The 20,021-nt window shown below is 40.3% G+C and overlaps 1 protein-coding gene across 3 annotated transcripts in view; it reads left to right on the forward strand.

Annotated features, from left to right (window-relative positions):
- The window catches only part of rgs3a (regulator of G protein signaling 3a), a 123,757-nt gene that overhangs the window by 72,328 nt on the left and 31,408 nt on the right, over positions 1–20,021 (forward strand). For all 3 annotated transcript variants that reach the window (XM_085279731.1, XM_085279728.1, XM_085279730.1), the window contains one exon: positions 18,499–19,491. In XM_085279731.1, coding sequence (XP_085135857.1) covers positions 18,499–19,491 — 993 coding nt within the window. The remainder of the gene's footprint in view (positions 1–18,498; positions 19,492–20,021) is intronic.

Consider the following 20,021-nt stretch of genomic DNA (forward strand, 5'->3'; position numbering starts at 1 on the left):
GCAATGCCGCAATCTTAAACTTTCCTTAGTTTTGCAGAGTTCTTCATCAAAGCTGAACTGTGAGAAATTAAGACATAGGTGAGATGTCAGTAATGTGCTACTGTATTCATATTAGGAAAATAAGAATACATTCAGTGGTTGACAAAAGTTCAACTTTAACTCAACCCTGTTTTTCGGGCTTGTTTTGTTGTGTGTTCCCTCTTCAAATATAATCTTCTTAACACCATTATGCACCGGACGCATAAAATTTGTATGAATATGTCACGCACTAAAAATATTTTTCCGGCCCAGCTATTCTTAATGTAGCCATTTGCTTAATTTGTGGCATTTGTTTTTTTTTTCAGCTACCATGTGAATAAACAGTTTGGACCATTCCATCCTGTAACAAGTACAAATGTGCGCCGATACTGAATATAAAATGATATGGAAATAGTAAATGAATTGTATTTTATCTCACACTGTCTGAAATTATGCGTACAGCTCTTCAGATGTGGTCCTAATTCTGCCAACAACTGATCGTGATACAGCTTCGACTCCGGGATTAAGCATGAAATTCTTCCTTCTTGCGAGAAATGGATGAACTCAGATTCTCAAATTCTTCCTTTTGTTGTTTAGAAACATCAGGACCAGCTCATTGTCATCTGATGTCTACTTTTATCAGTTCTTTTTACAGTGTTTACATTTTTTTGAGCTAGTTTTTTCACAAAAATGCAACATATTTGGCACGTGTAGAAACATTACACAACAAGTTCACATCTGAACACCTCTGAATATCGTCTACTTTTTTCTACGATGTGTAAAGGCCTTTTCTCTGGTATCACAGGTCAATCCTGTTCACTTCACTTCCTTTCCATGTGTCACTGTGTTTGTTTTCCCTGCACTTGACCTCGCTAACTGTCTTTCTGTCAGTCGCTCACACACACGCAGACACACACAAATGGCTGAGTGATGTTAATGATTATGGTCTGTGGTGTTAGATTAATTCCCTTGGCTTTCTTTAAAAATTAATGATTTCCTTCTGACGGAGTGATGTTTGGCTTTATTTTAGCTCACCTTTAACTATTCATAACTGTGTTATGTAATGGTAATGCATCAGCACAGAAGGAAGTATAGATAAGAGCCTCGCAGACTCAGACCTAAGAAGGTAATGCAGAGCATGAAATCCATCCACTCTGGGTTTTAATTACGCACATTCTTTACTCTGAAAAATGACGTGTGCTCCACCGAGCATGTAATGGAGCTGCGATAATATTCTAATGTGTAAATTACAAGGATGGTTTTGACACAAGGACATTTCTGATTAATACGACAATTAAGAGACTGAGAACTTTATGCTTTTAGCCACAGCCTAAAAAGAGTCTTTGAAGCAGGTTTACAAAAACAAAACAAAGAAAAAAAAAAACAATCACTGAAATCTAATTTCCATTTAGTTTATATCCTGCTTTTTAAACGTTACGTCTGGATACATTTTCTCAGGAATAATTTTGGCTAGAAACTGTGAGAGGCAGCTGTGCGTCTGTGCAGTGTAATTGACAAGTGTTTAAAATAGCTATTTGTGAAGCCTATTATGTATTAGCACATGATATGATTAGATAAGGCCTGATGAATAGCTTACATGCCACTCTTCAGGTCTGATGCAGACGCATGGTCATTGTAACGGACCAGTTTGGTGTGTGCGTCCCATTACTTGTGAAAGTCATGGCCCTTAACATCCTGCTCTTTTGATAGGTTTTGATTCGGGGCTTTGATTTGCGGCAGATCAACTTCTAAAAATAGCACGTAGTGGAAAAGAGAGAGAGGGTGAGGAATGAGGGACTCTTGCTGCTTCGATCTCCAGAGTTTCGCCGCATTTGATCTTTTCCTAACCAGCGCTCCCTCCGTGATTTTTAACACATCACATTTTTACATTTCCTGCTGTCACTCTCACACCTCTGTCTCTCCCCGATTCCATCTGTCTTTCTTTTGCATCGTCCCCCTCCTTCACCCAATCCCACTCCCACCCACCCCCTCTCTTCTCTCAACCCCTCCCACCCCCTCTTCCCTCTCTTCCCTGTCTTTCGCACACACGTTGGCGCGCACGTTATCACCGAGCTGGGGTAGAAGCTGGGACCGCTGCAGAAAGAGCAGAGACAAGAAACACAACTAGGAGAAAAAGGCACTATCACAATATCTGAATAACAGACAGGAGAAAAAAAGACATATGGTCACTGTGGATTAGCAGCCTGCATCTAGTATTTGCACTGCACATGTGCTGTGTGTATGTGTGGATGAACTGTGCTCTTCTTCGGAGTACTCTAGGACACACAACAACAATATTAACACTCATTGAAACAAGCAAGCACACTGCGTGTCCCGATGCCGGTGTCTAAGGTACTGTATGTCATGTTTATGTAATACTGCTGCAGAGGTCACACTCTTTTTGCTCTCTATATTGTGTCTGCATGCTTGTTAAATATGGTCCCAATGCCTGAGTGTGTGTGATTTGACTGCGGGAGTGTGTTTAGTTTTGTAAATACCATGTTAGGTGAAAGCAGGGACTTTGATAAACATTTTATTTAGACTGTGGTTGTTTCTTGTGAAATCCCCCTTTTGTTTCCCCCCCCCCCCCCCCCCCCCCCCGTTTTTTTTACTGCGAGAATGAAAAATGAACTTACTTGCCAAGTACCGTATTCAAATTTTGGCCTTTATAAAGTTTTTGATGCCACGTTCACAATGGAAAAGCCGAGTCCTGAGATGAGTGTGTGGGTGGAACCTGACAAATGGCTCAGGTGTGATTTACCTCTTTTGTTTACCGAGTGGAAAACACTTGACCTTCTTCTCACCTTCTGCACATGAAATCGATGAAATTTGCTGCGACTGGAGAAACTTTAAACAGTTTTTTCTTTAATGTTATTGTGATCTGTTGGAGTTCTTTTTCTCACATTAACCACTGTTGAACTGTTACCTCAGCATATGAAGCCAAGCATCTTGGACTTTTGTTGGTGAGGGATAAGTATTGACTCAAGCATTTATGTGGAGAGAGACAGCAGGTGTGTCTCTTACCTTCCAATGTCAAATGTTCCTTGCCACTAAGGCGACAAAAGAAGAAAAAAACACAACCTTTCTCCTGGGTAGTGCAGAGAGGCTCTTGTGATAACAGTGACAGAAGAAGAGCGAAAAGAGAGAGGGAAGGAATGTGTGAACTGGTGCGAGGGGCAAAGAGAGTGTCATGTGGATCCGTTATGTCTCATTATTAAAGGTTCCTTTAACACTTCTCATGTTTGCCATTCAGTTTTAAAGCTTTTATCAGAGGCACTTAGCACCATTATCACATTGTATTACGGTTGTTGTGTTACTCATTATACAACCTCAGTATTAAAATTTGTCAAACAGCCAAAGTTGTCTTTGAATGGTTGGTCATATTTGTTCAGTCTATTTTTAAAAAAAATAAATTTAATTTTAATTTTTTTAAATATAAGATTAAGTTTAGTTTTTGAACTTTAGCATAATTGATATAACTAGCTTGTTTCTTATTATTAGCTAGTTAAGTCAAGCAGTGATGCTTTGTGTACTATTGCAGGTTGACCACAGTTTCATTTTATTGTCTTATTTGCAACATAAGCGTGTCTTAGGTGAAAGTAGACTAACATTCTGTTTTAGCTCTCTTACAACGCTTGTACAGTAAAATCCCTCCTAACCTCAAGCTCACTCAGGGTTTGTTTCAATAGAAAAAAAAAAGTGCATTCATGTCATCAAGTCTAGGATGTTGAGGCAAGCTGTGACTCAGTGCGTTTATGGAGTGCAAACACATCTATAAATAGCCACACGGCACATATCTACAGTGACCTTGACAAGAAGTGTAGAAAATGATGTCAATATAATTGCTGATTGATCAAGTCAGGTTGCACATCATCGTACATGCGTTGTGGAAGTACAACAGACACTGTGTTAAGGTGAGGTCTTCACATGTGTATAAGGTCTTAATCCTGATCTGAGCATGTGTCAGACGTGTTTGCGTCACCAAAGGTAGACGTCTCAGCGAGTGCAGGTTTATTTTTAAGTTATGTTATCTGAATTGGTGACACAAATATGAGGTCACAGAAGAGTGTGAATCATCTGTGGAGTCAGATTAAGCATAAGCTTATGTCTATGACCCTAATAGTATGCAAATATTATTTCCAGGGGTATGCCACAGTATGTTAGTACATAGTACTGTACATAGCAGCTGAGAACTCCTCAATTTATCTGTTTAAATATAAAGTAGAAGGTTATTTATTTATTGTTTCTAATAATGTATCTGTGTGTTTATGTGTTCTTTGCCTCTATTTAGAATTAGCAATATGAATCCAAACAGCAATAGATTAAATGTGCTCTTTGTTTGGCTGTCAGCAATATACCTGTGAAGTTACAAGTGAGTTGGAAGAAAGTTGACTGAAATAGGAAAAGAAAACAGTCAGCACACATAAACATACAGAAATCCCTCCATTTATTAGAGCGATATTATGTCCTGCTATCCCGTGCACATGTTGTAAATATTATCTGTTTAGTGTCCAAAGAAATGCCAGATTTAGGCTTTAAAAGTCAAATTTAGCTGCTATTTCTGCTATCGTACAACGTTATAGATATTGTAGCACCATCTGTTCCTCTGAGATAGGAAGCTTTTCCAAAATGACATCTTTCCCATTTCATGTATGGTTGCTCTGTGACTTTGTGGCTGCATCGTGTGTGTAAGATAGATGGATATGTTTTCTGCTGCTTGTGCTTGTGTGTGTTTACAGTGGTTATGTGTCCATTGTGTCCTTTGTGCACCCTGTGGGACCTGGCTGTAATGGCTTCACCAAGAAATGGAGTTTGGGCGGGGGGTGTGGTGGAGCCACAAATGGACACAATATGTACATTCATGTCTGTCACACACATGTCCAATTATGGAGGACAGTAGAGATGAGTCAGTGTGATTGTTGGACATACACACCGCGTGTTTCTGTCTGAGCTCACGCTGCTCATTCGTCTCTTCTCATTATCGCTGTCTCCTCCCTCTCCTTCATTCCCTCTCCCCCGTTTCCTTCTCACTTGTTTGTGCAGCTCGGGAGTCTACCTTCTTAGCCTCTTGGGCATTCTCTCTTTTCTCTCTCTCTCTCTTGCGCGTGCTCTCTCTCTCTCTCTTCTTCTGTATCTCTGCACAGTTCAGTTGGCCTAGCCCACACTGACAGCATCACACACACCAGCCCAGCTAGCCAGCCACAAACACTCACACACCAGCTTGACAGAGGAAGTAGGCCACTTTAATGGGGATGTGTGGAGTGCCTACATCTGCCTTTAGTGGATTATAACCTGGAACTGCTTCCTCTTGCCAGGTAGGGTTTATATCTCGCACTGTTACTTTATTTTCCATATGAGGAGTACATCTTTTCTGAGCAATCAGCAGAGTGGTTTCATGCAAATGGATTTTATGGGTCTTTTCTTTTGCTCCAGAGGGACAAAAAGAGATTTGAGAGTATTCATGCAGTGTTTGAAAAGCTGAGATGTTAGCACTGCTGGGAGGCGTTTGGTCATATAAAAGAAACTAGACGAAAAGATGTGAGGAAAGATAGTAAAAGTAATAAAGGCCTATTCATCACATCGGGCATCTTTATGACAGGCATATATGAAGAGAGTTTGCCACTGCTGTGTGCTGTTTTGATTCACTTAACTTTTACCTCCACCTTTGATTTGCTGAGGTTTTCGTTTTCTTTCCCTGCTTCCTTCTTTGTTTTAATGCTTGTGCGTTATTTGTCCCTACTGTCACTGCATCCATTTATCCTCCTTTCCTTTGGCAGCTTTAATAGCTCCCTTAAATATTATTGTCTCTGAAATATCATCTCATCCTAAATAAGCAAGAGTTGTGGGCTCTGTTTTACGAGTAACACCCTGTTTACGTCCCCTATTTGGTGCTTTAATGTGAGTGATTTTGGCTTCGGTTATGTGCCAGTGACATATTTTAACCTGTCACATGGCTGGGGAGTGGAAGGGTGAGAAACAGAGGGATACAGAGAAAAGAAGGCTAGGAAGATGGCCATTAAGGAGACATACTCTAAATCATGTTAGAGCAAAGCTGAAAGTGATAGCAACAAGAGGAGAGAGAGCAAACCGAGGGACCACAGGGGAAAACAACAGGAAGCACACTGGGGAAAATTGCTTTCCTCTTTCCCTCATTAGGAGAATTGAGGGGTTATACTCTTCTTAGAGGAAAAAAAAGACAGAGAGAGTATTAGATGGTGGGTGTGTGGTTTTGTTGGTGCCTGTTGATAAACAGGGATATGATTGATTTCATTACAGTGGTGTTAAGGCTTTGAATCTAAAAGTTTTAAGCACCAGGAGAAGAAAATCTCTCCACCAGTCCTCAATTTCTCCTTTGTCTTTGATCAATAGTAGACAGTGTCAGTGGTGCATCCCTCCGCTGCGTACACATGCAGACACACACAGACACACAAACGATGAATGTGATTTATCAGCTGGTCTTACACTCCCAGCTTGAACAAATGAGATGGTTGTTATAACCTGGGAACATGCATTGCAACATTTTGTCACACAGGCGAGCAGGAAACTGAAAGACAAACCCCAAATTTATGCACACATGCGTGTAAATCCTTCACACAACCATATACACCTACGGTCACACCCAGGGGGCAAATATAGAGTGGAACTAGGTTAAGTGAATATGAAATCTGAACAAACAATCTCGCTTGTGCTGAACTTTATTTAACTAGATTTAAGCCTGGATCCTTTGATACTGATAGAAATTGATACATAATTGTGGATGAGCTTTTCTAAAGGAATGCTAGCTTAATTTAACTGTAACTTTCACCCAAACCAAAACCGTGCCTTTCTTCGCACTTAGGTCTAGTCATATTTAATGATTTACTCTTTGGGCACTTGGTTTTTGTCCCCAAACGGGAGGCAGCGCCATACAATGTGACTGTTTAAACTAATTTATGTCCCTACAGCATGAGTAATTGTGCATACACACACACACTGACATAAACATCTCTGGCCTTTCTTTCTGCCGAGGCCCTTTCCAGTCTTTCTCACTGGTCACATTGTCTTCAGCTGCCTGGCGTCATGGGGCAAGTTACGTCAATGGCATTTTCTCTCTGAACCCTTGGATTCTAACAATAATGTCTTTACAAAAAAATTTAAAAAACCCCTCACATTTCTGCCCGCTGGCTGGTTTGTGTGATTCTTCTAAAGGTTGTGCAGGAGCGGCTATGTGCGGTGCTATTTTTAAGTTAACTCGATTGGAGGGTAATAGGGCTGGGTTTTGTTATCCGCTTCCAAGTTGGTGAAATACTGTATTCATTCAGTTTTCACACCCAAGAAATTATCCCTCCTCAGAGGTTTTGTTCATGTTCTCTGCTGACACTGTTTTGCTTTTTCTTTATATCACAGGCACCGTCAAAGCAAATAAAAGGAGAATAACAATGTATAAGAAATAAATAAAAGAAAAATAAAACAAACAAAACGAAAGTGGAAGTCACAGAAATAATGCAAACTGTAATATTTCTAAAAGAAACCTGTTCTTTGTATGAATATTTAAACCACACGTCAGCCACAGTGTACTGCTGATTTCATATTCTGGGACCTGTCACATTGGACTCAAAGACTGTATTTTAACGATAGCTGTAGATTCTGGATCTGACAAATCAAGGCAATGCAGTAGTGCCTTAACCATTTACAAGAAACACTTCAAACTTTTTTATTTATTTTCAAAGTTAGTTAAATTATTGTATAAGTTTCAATGGGATTAGGGTTGGGGTTAAGGTTGGGGTTTGGTGTTACAGAGGATTTATGGTTTATCAAGAAATCTACGCTGTACCTACGTCGTAGCTACAAAATTCCCCAAAAAGTAACCTGACCTGCACGTTCTGTTTATTAAAGTCGATTTCTAGTGTGCGCTTCTTGCTACTTTTTGAATTTCTCAGTCATTTGCTTCTTCTATTCAATCTTTGTTTTCAGAAATCATAACGACAAAATACTAAAGACAAAGCTTCACAAAACACTAGATGATGTTATAGTGGGTATCCATCATTTATATACAGTCTGTGATTACTCAGGTTCACCTCCAACTAACACAGGATGCATTGTGAACATGCACAAATATGCACAAATTATGAATTTGGTGAATGACGATGTAAAGTCAGTAAAATCATGACAGTGTTGTTTTGACATTAGCTCTGCAACTGCAAATAATGCATGAAAGCAGTGGCGAAATATGTGCTGAATGCCTTCAGCAGATGCTTCAGCAGAGCAGTCATTTAAAAAATAATGAGTTGAAACCTTTGCCATATGTTATTTCACTGTAACAATAAGTTCTGGTGCTAAAATATTTAAAGCACTTCCATCTCTACTAATGACTGAATATCATTTCTTAAACATAAACATGCCCACAACCTGCATCTCCAAGGTTGAACTGGCTGTCAAGTAATCCTGTGAGATTGCTTTTATTATGCCGTCCTCCTTCGTGTGTTGTTAATGTGCACAATATTTCTGCAGCCTTGCAGAAATATGGAAATAAAAATTCGGAACATTTTATTGATGGTTGCAGGCAGCAGTAGCAGCACTATAGTTGTAATAGTAGGTAGCCTTGTAACACTTTAGGAGCTGCCCAATAATGTCACTTAATATGTTCTACCTGGGATGTTCTACCTACTAGCATCTCTTCCTTCATAGCCTGGTTACACTCGATGGTGTTTTTTTTGCCTCAAGTGGTGAAACACACAGATTCTACCTTTAGTAAGAACAGTTTTTTTGTATATTTATTGTGTTGTAGTAGTAGTATTGTGTTTTGTTGGAGGTTGTATGGCACATCTTTGATCTACAGACACTTTTCAGTTGTTCCCTTTAAAGGCCGGTCTACATATGAATCTGCTGGTATCAGCATTCACAATCGCTGATAAAGGAAAATTAAGAAAGCAGCGAAGACACGGAAGAAACACTCTTCAGCTATGATGTGAGGGTTGATGCCGCATAATTTGTCCACCACATGCCACTCTGCAGTTTTCCTGTTAGCAACAGGTGTTTGGAAAGCCACAAACAGCAACAATCGTATGACTCAAGTAGAGTCGAGCAGAGTTAATCCACAACTTGTTGTGACAATAAAATAAAATTTCATTTTTTTTTTTACCTTATAAAATGTTAGAGAAATCTGTTAGGTTTCGTGTTGGAAACGATTGGATGTTTAATCACTGACATATTGGTACTGGTCCAAAAAAATCCTATATTGATCGGGCTCTGGTTCTCTTGCTCCTTTGCTCCATGTTCCTTTGTGTATGTTCTCTGTTTTCTGTCCCCTTTTCGGCCTGACTACAGCAGAGGGCTCTGACAGACAAACGACTATTACTGTCTCATCTGTCTTCTCTCAGTGAAATCGAGAGCAAAAGAGGGCAGAGCATTGTGGTGCATGTAATGAGGCCATTCAGAGATTGATCATCTATATGGTTAGGTCCCCTCAGTGAGGTATTCATATTACATGATCCAATAACGGCTCTTAAATCTTTCGACCGCAGCTTGTCCTGGACAATGCATGTCAAAGCTTGCTTAATATACGTTCGGTTGGCGCAGACATGGACACAAACATCCGATCAGCAGCAAACATAATATAGCTATCCAATTGTATGGAGAATGAGCTTCTCACACATAGAGACAGAGACATGTCTCTTGTAAGGTATGAGCTGTGATGACATACATAGAAAAGACATTGAAAAAACAGTCTTAATAATTAATGTACATATAAGTCTTGTAAAAGTCTCGACTCATGCTATGATTTACTTGTGTTTTTATGCAACAACCTGTGACGTGGTTTGAGCAAATGTTTTCACTTCATGCAAGTAAACAGTTTGGGCTGTGTGTGTGTGTATACGGCTAAATTTAGTGGAAAGTAATGTGGTTTACAAGTACGGTAGAAAAACAAGTTTGCTATCACTCTTGAGAGCGAGAGAGCAAGCTTTAATGGCATCACATCCCCGAGGAGGTTTGCAATCGCCCCATATGGAAAAGAATTGGAAAGAACTACAGTACAGGCTACAGAAAGAGGACTTGGTAGCATTCTGGAGACCAAGCAAAGACTCACAAGCTCAGTTTTTCAGTTGTGGAATTTTATATTCAGTAAACAATGTGTCAGTCTGTTGTCTGTTGAGACAAACAAACTAAAAAGGGAGACTAAATAGGACTGGACATATGGGACGTCTTACACAAGGAAGAGTGCTTAATGCTTGACACATAAGAAAAAGATGATCTGAGAGAGGAAGATGGTAACACACAGCTTTTAGGTGAATACAGTTAAATATAGGTGCAGCACAAATGGGCAGGAATATAAAGATTCTCAATAAAAAGCAAGGCTGTGTTCTAAATAAAACAGGAAATACCAAAAATGCAAGTCAAACAAATGTTAATTCAAGAGCTGTGGTTGGTTCTCACACAAGCACAAGTGTGTTTACAAGTGGGGAGCATTTGGTTTGAATCTGTGGACAAAGGTAAGACCTGGGGATGCCCTTTGTGTGAGGTTTAACCTTTCAAATGAACTCCTTGCTCAAGAGTACACGTCAATACCCCGGAGCTGATTTCCCTTTAACGAGTGATGCAATGAGACCACGATTATGCTTATGAATTCCTGATTAAGAAAGTAGTCATGAGTTACAAAACTGTAATTCAAAAACAAGTCATTATCGTCATCAGTGAGGACAAAGGTGGCGCTCAGTCACAAGCTTGTGCCTGAGTAGTTGTCTCAACGTGATCACCATGCAGATTTAATAAAGAGTTGGACGAGGATGATGCTTCGAGTCAGTTTGGAATAAGGTTAACTTTGTTGTTATTCTCTGTTATCACCGTATTCATTTGATGTGTTCCCTCCGGGCTATAAACAGGATGTCTTCTCTTGACTCCTCAGACCTTACACATCCTTTGAAGAAATCAATATCAGATAAGCCAGTGAATAAAGGAGACTTTTGAATAGAGATAAATAGCATCATGCAGGCTTGTTCGGTGGGCTTGCATCACTTAGACAGCCACCCAAATTGCTGTTATAGTGATCCATCAGTGAGTATGTATGAATAAGTTAACAGAGATGGAGGGAGTGGCAAAGACGAAGGCAAGAGAGGAGAAGTCACGTTCTGTTATTGGATGGTACAAAACATGTCCAACAGCAGTGCTAATTGAGATTAGCTGGATTTATTGAGGCTGCAGTTGGATTTGGCAAGTGTGATGTTGGACACTTTAGACCATTAGCCACCAGTATGACACTAAGTGGAGTGAAGTGATGCTCTTTAATGTAATGCCTTACTTAGAAATAAACAGGAGACAGGAAATTAAAGGAAAGGGGGAAAAGGAAGGAAAGCGATGAAGATGAAAGATGGCACTTTGTAACTGATAAGCGGGAGGGGTTTGGAGAAGCTTTTGGAAAATGCACAGCACAGCTGCTCCCCTGGGATAGGTCTCCTGTTGTTATGGTAACTGTAGGACAGAGGTCACATAATTGTTTGCGGGTGACCATTCACGATTGCGTGCAGTTTTCTGTAGTATCAGTATGAGAACATAATGACCTCGAGACATGCAGACCATCAGCACAAGAATATTTACTCTGATCATATTTGCCATCATGGAAATGTGAATATAGAACCACGGTATTCACTGCTCTCACCTGGTTCATACTGTCCCACCTGGTCTGCAGCGTTAGACTCAGCTGATGGTGTGGATCACAGATAGAGTTTTGTAAAGCACAACATTTAGATCATCATTGGACAGTTTGGTGGAACATACAATCCATGTACTGACTGTAAGTATTTATGGCACAATATGTAAAGGTGGGGAAATTTGGCAGAATTGGTAGCTGTAGGCGTTTCCAAATTTCAGCAAAAAATTACAAGTATGGCAATGTTGTATGTCTGCATCAACATGGTAAAAAAATGAATGAATCAATCTCACATCATACCAATCCAGTAAGAGACAATAATGTAAAGGTTGCAGTTAAGCATATCTTTGGTAGCATTCTTTCATTCAAAGGGAGTTGCCTTTATTTACTCAGGTAAAGTAGAGTCTCTGAAATTGTTGTGTCTTCACTATTGCGAAGATCAGTCCAAATACCGTTTTTTTGTTATAGTTTTCAACTGCTTGGTTTTATAGTTAAGGATAATCTAGCCTTATCCCAAATTTCTTTTAGTTTGAATTTGATGATTGATTAATATCTTTTTCTTCTCTTAATCTGAAAATTATGGGCTATTTCCCAAATTAAAATGGATTCTTAGAAAATGGAAGTAAAAACTTTATAAATTATATTACATTATAAATGTCATCATCTGCTGGTCCATTCCCCCCTCTTTGCTTAAGGCCCACGTAGAGTCCTTAAGCCTGTTCTTAAATTCAGTTAGCTGCTCTGGAGGCTGTAATGTTCACTCCAACTGCAGTCTTCGAGAGCTACTGTCCTGCAACTTTTAGATGCATCCCTACTCCAACGCAGCTGAATCAAATGGTTGAATTACGTCTTCAGCAAGTTTGGCAAAGGCCTGCTAACAAGCCATTCATTTGATTGAGGTGTGTTGGAACAAGGATGCATCTAAAAGCTGCAGGACAGTAGCTCCCGAGGACTGGAGTTGGAGACCCCTGCTCTAGAGAAACCCAAACTCTGTGCTTGAGTTTGATGTTTAACTCTGTGGAGGAGGTGTAAACCAATTGAAAAAATGCATATTCTTTCACATATTTGCATAAAAATGCATATTTGTTCACATATTTGTTCCACCAATCATGCATGATTGGTGGAACAAATATGTGAAAAATTAGAGATGGTGATATGCTGTTTTTCATTTGCCTGGACATTTAGCCATTAGCACGGTTGTGGTCATCACGCTGAACAGTTTAAACAACGTTTGTCTTTTCTGTCAGCGGAAAAAAGCGACGAGCAAGTACAGTTAGCTCTAATGGGAATGCCATTCATTTTGAAGTTATCTGGTCAAATGACAAATTAGAAAATAAATTGAAAGTTCGTCTTAATAATAATAGAGATATAAACCTGTTGATGTCTGCTTCAAAGTGTGTTCAGATCCATTCATCAGCTGTTGGGACTGTCAATTATTTATTTAGTTTTATTAAATTTTTACATTGTTAATTTTAGACGCAGGAAAAAAATGTATAAAACATGTAAAATTTCTTTTTTTATTCATTAATGAATGAAAACACCTGCTGGCTTCGTCTGGTTATCAAAGCATTAAATCATATTTTTTCTAAGTTCAGATTTTTGCTGTTTACAAATTCAGATCAGTATTGCTGTTGGCGACTCATTTGAATATGCCATTTCTCTTCAGAATGAATCGTTACTTTGAAGGGCCATACACATGACACCAGTGAGATTTATGAGATCCAGTTCAATTCAATTCAGGCTTATTTATATAGCAACAAATCATAACAGTCGCCTCAAGGACCCTTACTGTAAGGTAAAGAACCTGCAGACCCTACCTGGGAGAAGACGCCTACAATCACAGCAGGAACTTTGCAGTGAGGGGAAGGAAAAACCACTTCCTTTTAACATGAAGACACCACCAGCAGAACCAGAAACAGGGAGGGGCAGCCAAATGCTGCTGCTGCTGGGGGATGAGGGGAGTGACCGTAGGGAAACAGGACAAAACACAGACTTATGCCTGATTTAGATTCCTGTGGGGAACCTTTGTACGTAACCTACGTAAGTAGTTGATGTCATTGCCCACATTTATGCTTATTTGTTAATTACTGTGACGTCGTGCCAGACGATTTTTTTTTTTTAAAAACTGCCGGGACCTTTTTATTCGTCCTGGCTCCTCGCTTTTCGTTTTTTTTTTTCCTGATATATGTTTGCCTCAGGTTTTTTTCTCTACTTTGTACATTCGCTCACATCCATTTCGGGAGTTTCAGCAAATTTCCTCCAGGAATCTGCTGACATTTGTGAGTCCTTATATTGACGCTGTGATTATTGTTCTTTATACTGAGGCAATGATTGTTATCATCTCATGGATAAATTCAGTGCTGCAGGATGTTATAGGATGCAATGAACAGGCCAATCACAGTAGATGTGGGCTGATTCTCCCCAACGTGTAGTTACATTTTTCGGGAGGTGCATGTCAGGTGACGTCATAAGATACAGCATACATTTTCCACTGAAGCATAAATTGGGAATAAGGGAGAGAAAAGAAACACATGGGGATTGAGAAGAGGTGTGTGGAAACAAAATGCTCAGTGCATCACAGAGCATCATATGAAGCAGTCTGAGCCTATCTCAACATAACCAAGGGATGGTACAGGGTCGTGTGATTTAGCCTCAACTATAAGCTTCATACAAAGATAAGATGTAAGATTCAGACTCCTCTCCTCAGCCCTTTTTCACTCACTTATCTCTTTTCTGTGCTGTTGCCATTCACTGACTCCCCTCCTCCTTTCCTCCTTCTGTTTCTGTTATCCACTTTGTCTCCTCCATCTATTCACTCTCCCACCCTGCATCTCACTCTCTCTGCCTTTTAGGGCTGGTTTTGTTTCCTTCCTTAATGAAGCAATGGTGGAGATTATATTCTGTTGAAACATTGATGACTGTGAAACACTTTTGGAACACGTGTACATGCGCTATATGCACACACCGCACACAGACGCAAACATAGACACAAAGGGCTTGCACGCCGCAGATGTCTCATGGCCCATTAGCCTGCGTGTTTCATTCATCTTTCAAGGCAGATTCAGGGAACAGACAATGTTAAAAAGTCTGCAGTGAAGTCAATGTCATATTTGGAAGGTATCTCAAAATTTATTGATATGTTTGTTCTTGGTCTTCGGCTTAAGACACGAGGACATGTTGCTTAAAAGGGGTTAATGATTTTTGTGCGTGTATGTGTGTGCTCGCTGTGGAGAATGTGAGAAGGAACAAGTGTATCTGACAGGACAGGTGGCTCCATTGTGTCTCTAGCCATATCTTCAATGGCCAGGGATTCGTGTGCATAAGACAGAGAGAGATGGGGTAGGCAAGGTGCAAAAATAGACTCCATATAAATCTCAGATCTAAATATGTGAAGAAACACAGAAGGAAAAAAATTATATATATCCCCAAACATCTTAGATTCCTTTGAAATCATCATGTTTATCCTGTGACAAGCCTTGTAACATGATTAAAAGTCATCCATTACTGTCAGTGACTCACTGCTATGACTTGCACAACATGAAGAATAAATGAACAGAGGCAAAGTAAGGAGAAGAAAGGATAAAGTGATAAGCTTTACTTCCAGTTTCCTCTTTGGCTTTTATGAAAGTGCATTTCATTCTAAAAATACCTCCTATATACCCTCTATCTCACCAGAGCTTATATTGGAGGTAATGGGGTCTTGATTTTATCTCTAGGCTACAGTGGACCATTTAGAAATGGAAGGTGAACAAGTCAAAATGTATAAAGAGTAGCATTAATTGTTGCATGCTCAAAAAAGTACAGTCTTTCAGTTTTAAGGTTTTACATATCAGGACATAAATCATCTTTAGTAGGTCTAAACTTGGGTGTATACAACCTTCAGGGAACTACAAAACATGATTTATTATACAGTGTCAATATTTATTCAGCAGACACGAAGCCAAAATGCAGAAGCCATGTGTGAGAAATTAAATAAGTCCTGTGATTCAGTATGTTTTGAATCGCCTTTAGCACCAGTAACTTGAAGTAATTGTTTTCATGTAATTTCATGATTCTTTCACATTGTTCTGAAAGGATTTTGGCCCGCCCTTCTTTACAGCGTCGCTTCAGTTCATTGAATGTTTACAGGTATTCATTTACACACAGCTCTCTTAGCTCTCTTCAGTCCTACCACAACATTTCAATAAGGTTGAGGTCTGGATTTTGATTGGATCATTGATTCTTTTCCTTTTCATTCATTCTTTTTCGGCTAGTGTGCTCTGGATCATTGGCCTGTTGCATGACCCAATTTGAGCCTCATTGCTTCACACACATAACACACTTTGGTATACAGAGTAGTTTATGCTCAACTCACTGACTGCAAGGTGCCCAGATCCCGTGGCTGCAAAACAAAGCCAAGTTTCATACCCAGGTGGTATGAGGTGTTGTCATTGATATGCTGCGTTGGAGGGCGCTAAACACTAACATCTTCACTTTGGTCTCATATGTGCAGAGGACATTGTTCCAGAAGTCTTGTAGCTTACTTGATGCATCTTTGCAAACCTAAGCTGTGTCACGACTTTCTTTTTAGAGGGAAGGTGCTTTCTCTTAGCAGCCGTTCCAAACAGGCGATACTTGTTCAGTCTTTTTCTAATCATGCTGTCATGGAGTTTGACATTTACCATGCTAACTGGGGGCTGTAGAGTCTGAGATGTAGCTCTTTTTTTTCTTCAATTTCTCCGAGCAGTGTAATCTGACCTTGGGGTGAATTTCCTGAGACGTCTTGGGAATAATGGCTACTGTCTCGAATGATTTCTACTTATTATGAACTTCAAATTGCTTGGAAATGATCATATAACCCTTCCCAGATTGATGATTAGCAATAGTTCCTTCTCTATAAATCGTTGTGTTAATACACGCCTGAATGCTTCAAATAGGCAAAGTGCCAAAGCATCAGCCTTTACTGAAGCGCTTGCAGTGCACTTGCTGATGATCAATTAATCAAGTGCATTTGATTAACAGCACCTGGCTGCTAATTACCCTGTTAATTCCCAAAGAAGCAGTAAGACTCTCTTTAATTTTCAACACTGCTTCTGCGTATTTTGTATTAGTTTTTGTTTCATATTCAGATTATTTTTTATTATGTCATGATATGTAAAAACGCTAAAATTAAAAGAGCGGTTATTTTCTTTTTAAAATAACTGTAGAGGCCAGGCACATCATCCACTAAGAAACAAAAAACAATAATGGCTGATTTATGTACTTAGTATCCATATTCTTATCTTATCTTCTGCACAAGGGCAGCAATGGAAGCCGTTAATGTTAAAACGTTTTGGGATTTTGTTTATGTTTGGTGCTGAATGAAAGAGCACCTTTTTCTGTAAATATGGGCCAAAAGTTTAGACAAAAATACAACCAGGCCAATTGTTTCCGCAGAAACTAATTTGAGCTGTGTAAGTACACAAACGTCTTGTGAAATATCATGAGAACTGCCTGAGAGGAGGCAATATTATCTCCAGTTAGAGCACTGCATCTTGTGACTGCAGCTTGTCATCATAGTTTAACTTGGCCAGTACAATGAGGCCCTTCACAAGACTTGATGGAGACTTAAACAAGTTAAAAGTGATTCTGTAAACTTGGAGATCTGGGATTTAACAGGTAGATTTTATTTTTGGTACTTTTTCTTGGACCACTGTCATTGTCCTATGGTAAATTATTCTATCTTGGGTCAAGGGCCCCTCTGTATAAAGTCTTCTGGTTTCAGGAAGGTGTCTCTGAACCATATTTAGTGGTGAACACCTAACACATGTTAGGTGTTCCTGATAAGAAGAACAGAAAACAGAATTAAAATGCAGCATCAACACATCCCACTAAAAAGTTTCAACTTTGTAAATGTTTCCTATACTCAGACTGATATGTTCAGCATCACCGACTACTCTGTGACCTTTTTATAAAATGCAAATTAAAATATGCGGGCATGAATGATGTGGGCCAACTCAAAAATGATTTTGGAAGGATGTTAAAAGGGATGGATTGCCAAGTGCATGGGAGGAGGACAAGCATTGTGCTGTTACACACACATTCACATTAGTGTGTGACAGGGTTATTATGTTAGGCCTTGGGAAATGGGTGACGGCAGTGGTCATGTGGACTACAGCTATACTTTCAAATGTTTTGAAACATCGCAGGGGAGATAGATGGATGAAAAGATGGGTGGCTGTTTGTTTGTTTTTTAATGTAGGAGTAATCTCATTAGTTTCTGCAAGAGGTTTGGTTTGTTTTCTATTCCACTGCCTCGAGGGCACAGTACCAGTTTAATTTGACTGAGTCACTGCAGCAAGCTCGAGTGTAGTGCAGCAGCCAGCAGCACTGGTGAACTGAATAGTAGTATATCACAATATGAACTCACTTGCACTAATATTACAGTATAGTGTCTGGCATTTTATCATTTGATGCAATGTTGGGGACAAAAATTACCAGTGAAGTTGTTTTGTATGTCTCTTTTCATACCTTGGAAGCCCCAGAGGAGTATCTGAGATTTCCTTTGCTTTACCTTGGTCCACGGTGTGCTCTCTCTCATGACATGGTTGTAAGCATTCCAGATGTGGGATGCGTTCCTCCGTCTCCTCCAGGTGGCGCAGCCAGGTCATGATAGTCTCTATGCAAGAATTTGCAGGAGCATTATTGCTTTAAATGGCACTGTGATCATCCCAAAAGACACTGTTTTGTCTTGTCTCATCCTGCCAGTATAACTCAACATCATTATAGAAGTATTTCAAACCAAACTGAATGAAAGTGTTAAGTGGGTTTATCCAAACAGCCTGAGGCTGACTATTCATTCTCTGTGTCTTTCTTTTTGTCTTTTCCTCTCTTTCCAGATGTTGGAGCCTAAGGTGGATGCCCCTTCATGTGAACTGGGTGGAGTAGGAGGAGATCGAGGAGGTGTATGCCTCCATCTGCCGACACGTAGCTCAGAAGGGGAGGAAAGCAGCCTGTATCCCTCCAGTCCCTCTGAGCCCCCAACGCTGGGTAGTCCTCACCCCTCAGAGCCACTCACCCCTCTGGATGAGGTCTACATGCCCCTTAGAAGTCTGGTGGGATCTGACGAGGGACTTAAGGTACCTCCAACACCACCGCCTTCCACTGAGGGTGAGGATTCCAAGAGCATAGAGGGGCATGAGATGGAACTCTGGAAGGACAGGAAGGATGAGGAGAACAAGCCAGAGGAAGAGGAGGATGAAGAGGAAGAGGAGGCCGGCAGAAAGAGTGTTGGGAGCGAAGGCTGCGAGAAAGAAGATGAAGGAGACGAGGAAGGAGAGAGGAACGAGGAGGAGGTGAACTTAAACCTGGTGGTGTCAAACACAGATGAGGACAATGTCTCAGAGCCGCCTGACACCAACGCTCCCCCTTCCTCCTCCTCATCTTCGTTTGTTATCCCGGAGCTCCGCCTTGACCGCTCCTTTAGCGCCGATGCCCTTTCTTCACCCAACACTGACGAAGAAGAGTACGATGAAGAGGAAGACGAGGAGTCTGAAGAAGAAGATGATGAAGACGACAGCGACGATGCCTACCTGCAACGCAGTGACAGCAAGCGCCGAAGCATGGTAGAGGGTGCCACGTGTGAGAAACACGGAGGAGGGGGGCTGAGTGTGCAAAATTCCCTCCGCAGGCGCACACACAGCGAGGGCAGCCTCCTGCAGGACCCCCGCACACCTTGCTTCACTTCTGACAACGCCATCAACTGCCTAGAAACTGGAGGGGGATCCCACAAGGGCGGCTGGACACTCCCGTCACCTAAAACCTTGAAGAAAGAGCTGACCAAGAATGGAGGCTCCATGCATCAGCTGTGTATGCTATTTTCTGGGAGGAAGGTAAGCAACGTCACTGTGAAATACCAGTGAGGCACAGAGAGAACAGGTCACGAAGTACAAGCAACAAGAAACACACACAAACAAGCACTGCGATATTGACCAGTGGTGTTTCAGCTACTCCTCCTGAATAGCCCAGTTACTTTCCAGTGGTTTTAGTGAAAAGGGTGACATCAAGTGGTAAAGCAGAGCAAATGCATGCTCTACCTGGTGTTATAATTACATCAGCTTGTAATTAACACTTATAATTATTCACAGATTGCTCACATTTACATACAAAACACTTTAATGCTGATTGTTAAATTTTCATAAATTTCAAATGACTGTCTCATTGGCTCTCTAATGTTGTTATGTAAAAATCTGTAAAAGATCCAAGAATACTGTGAAATTATAGCATTATCTATAATAGCAGTGTGTTTCCCACATCTCATACCAATCTGTGTAAGTTTTAAGAGTCAAGAATTGTAGAAAATTGTAAAGGTAACAAACAAAAATAGAATAGTGCAATAATGAAATAATTTATGGGCTCCTAT

The sequence above is a fragment of the Mchenga conophoros genome, linkage group LG7 (assembly GCF_057382185.1).
Source record: "Mchenga conophoros isolate Kocher_MC1m ecotype Shallow Benthic linkage group LG7, M_conophoros_male_GT1.1, whole genome shotgun sequence".
Classification (NCBI taxonomy): Eukaryota; Metazoa; Chordata; class Actinopteri; order Cichliformes; family Cichlidae; genus Mchenga; species Mchenga conophoros.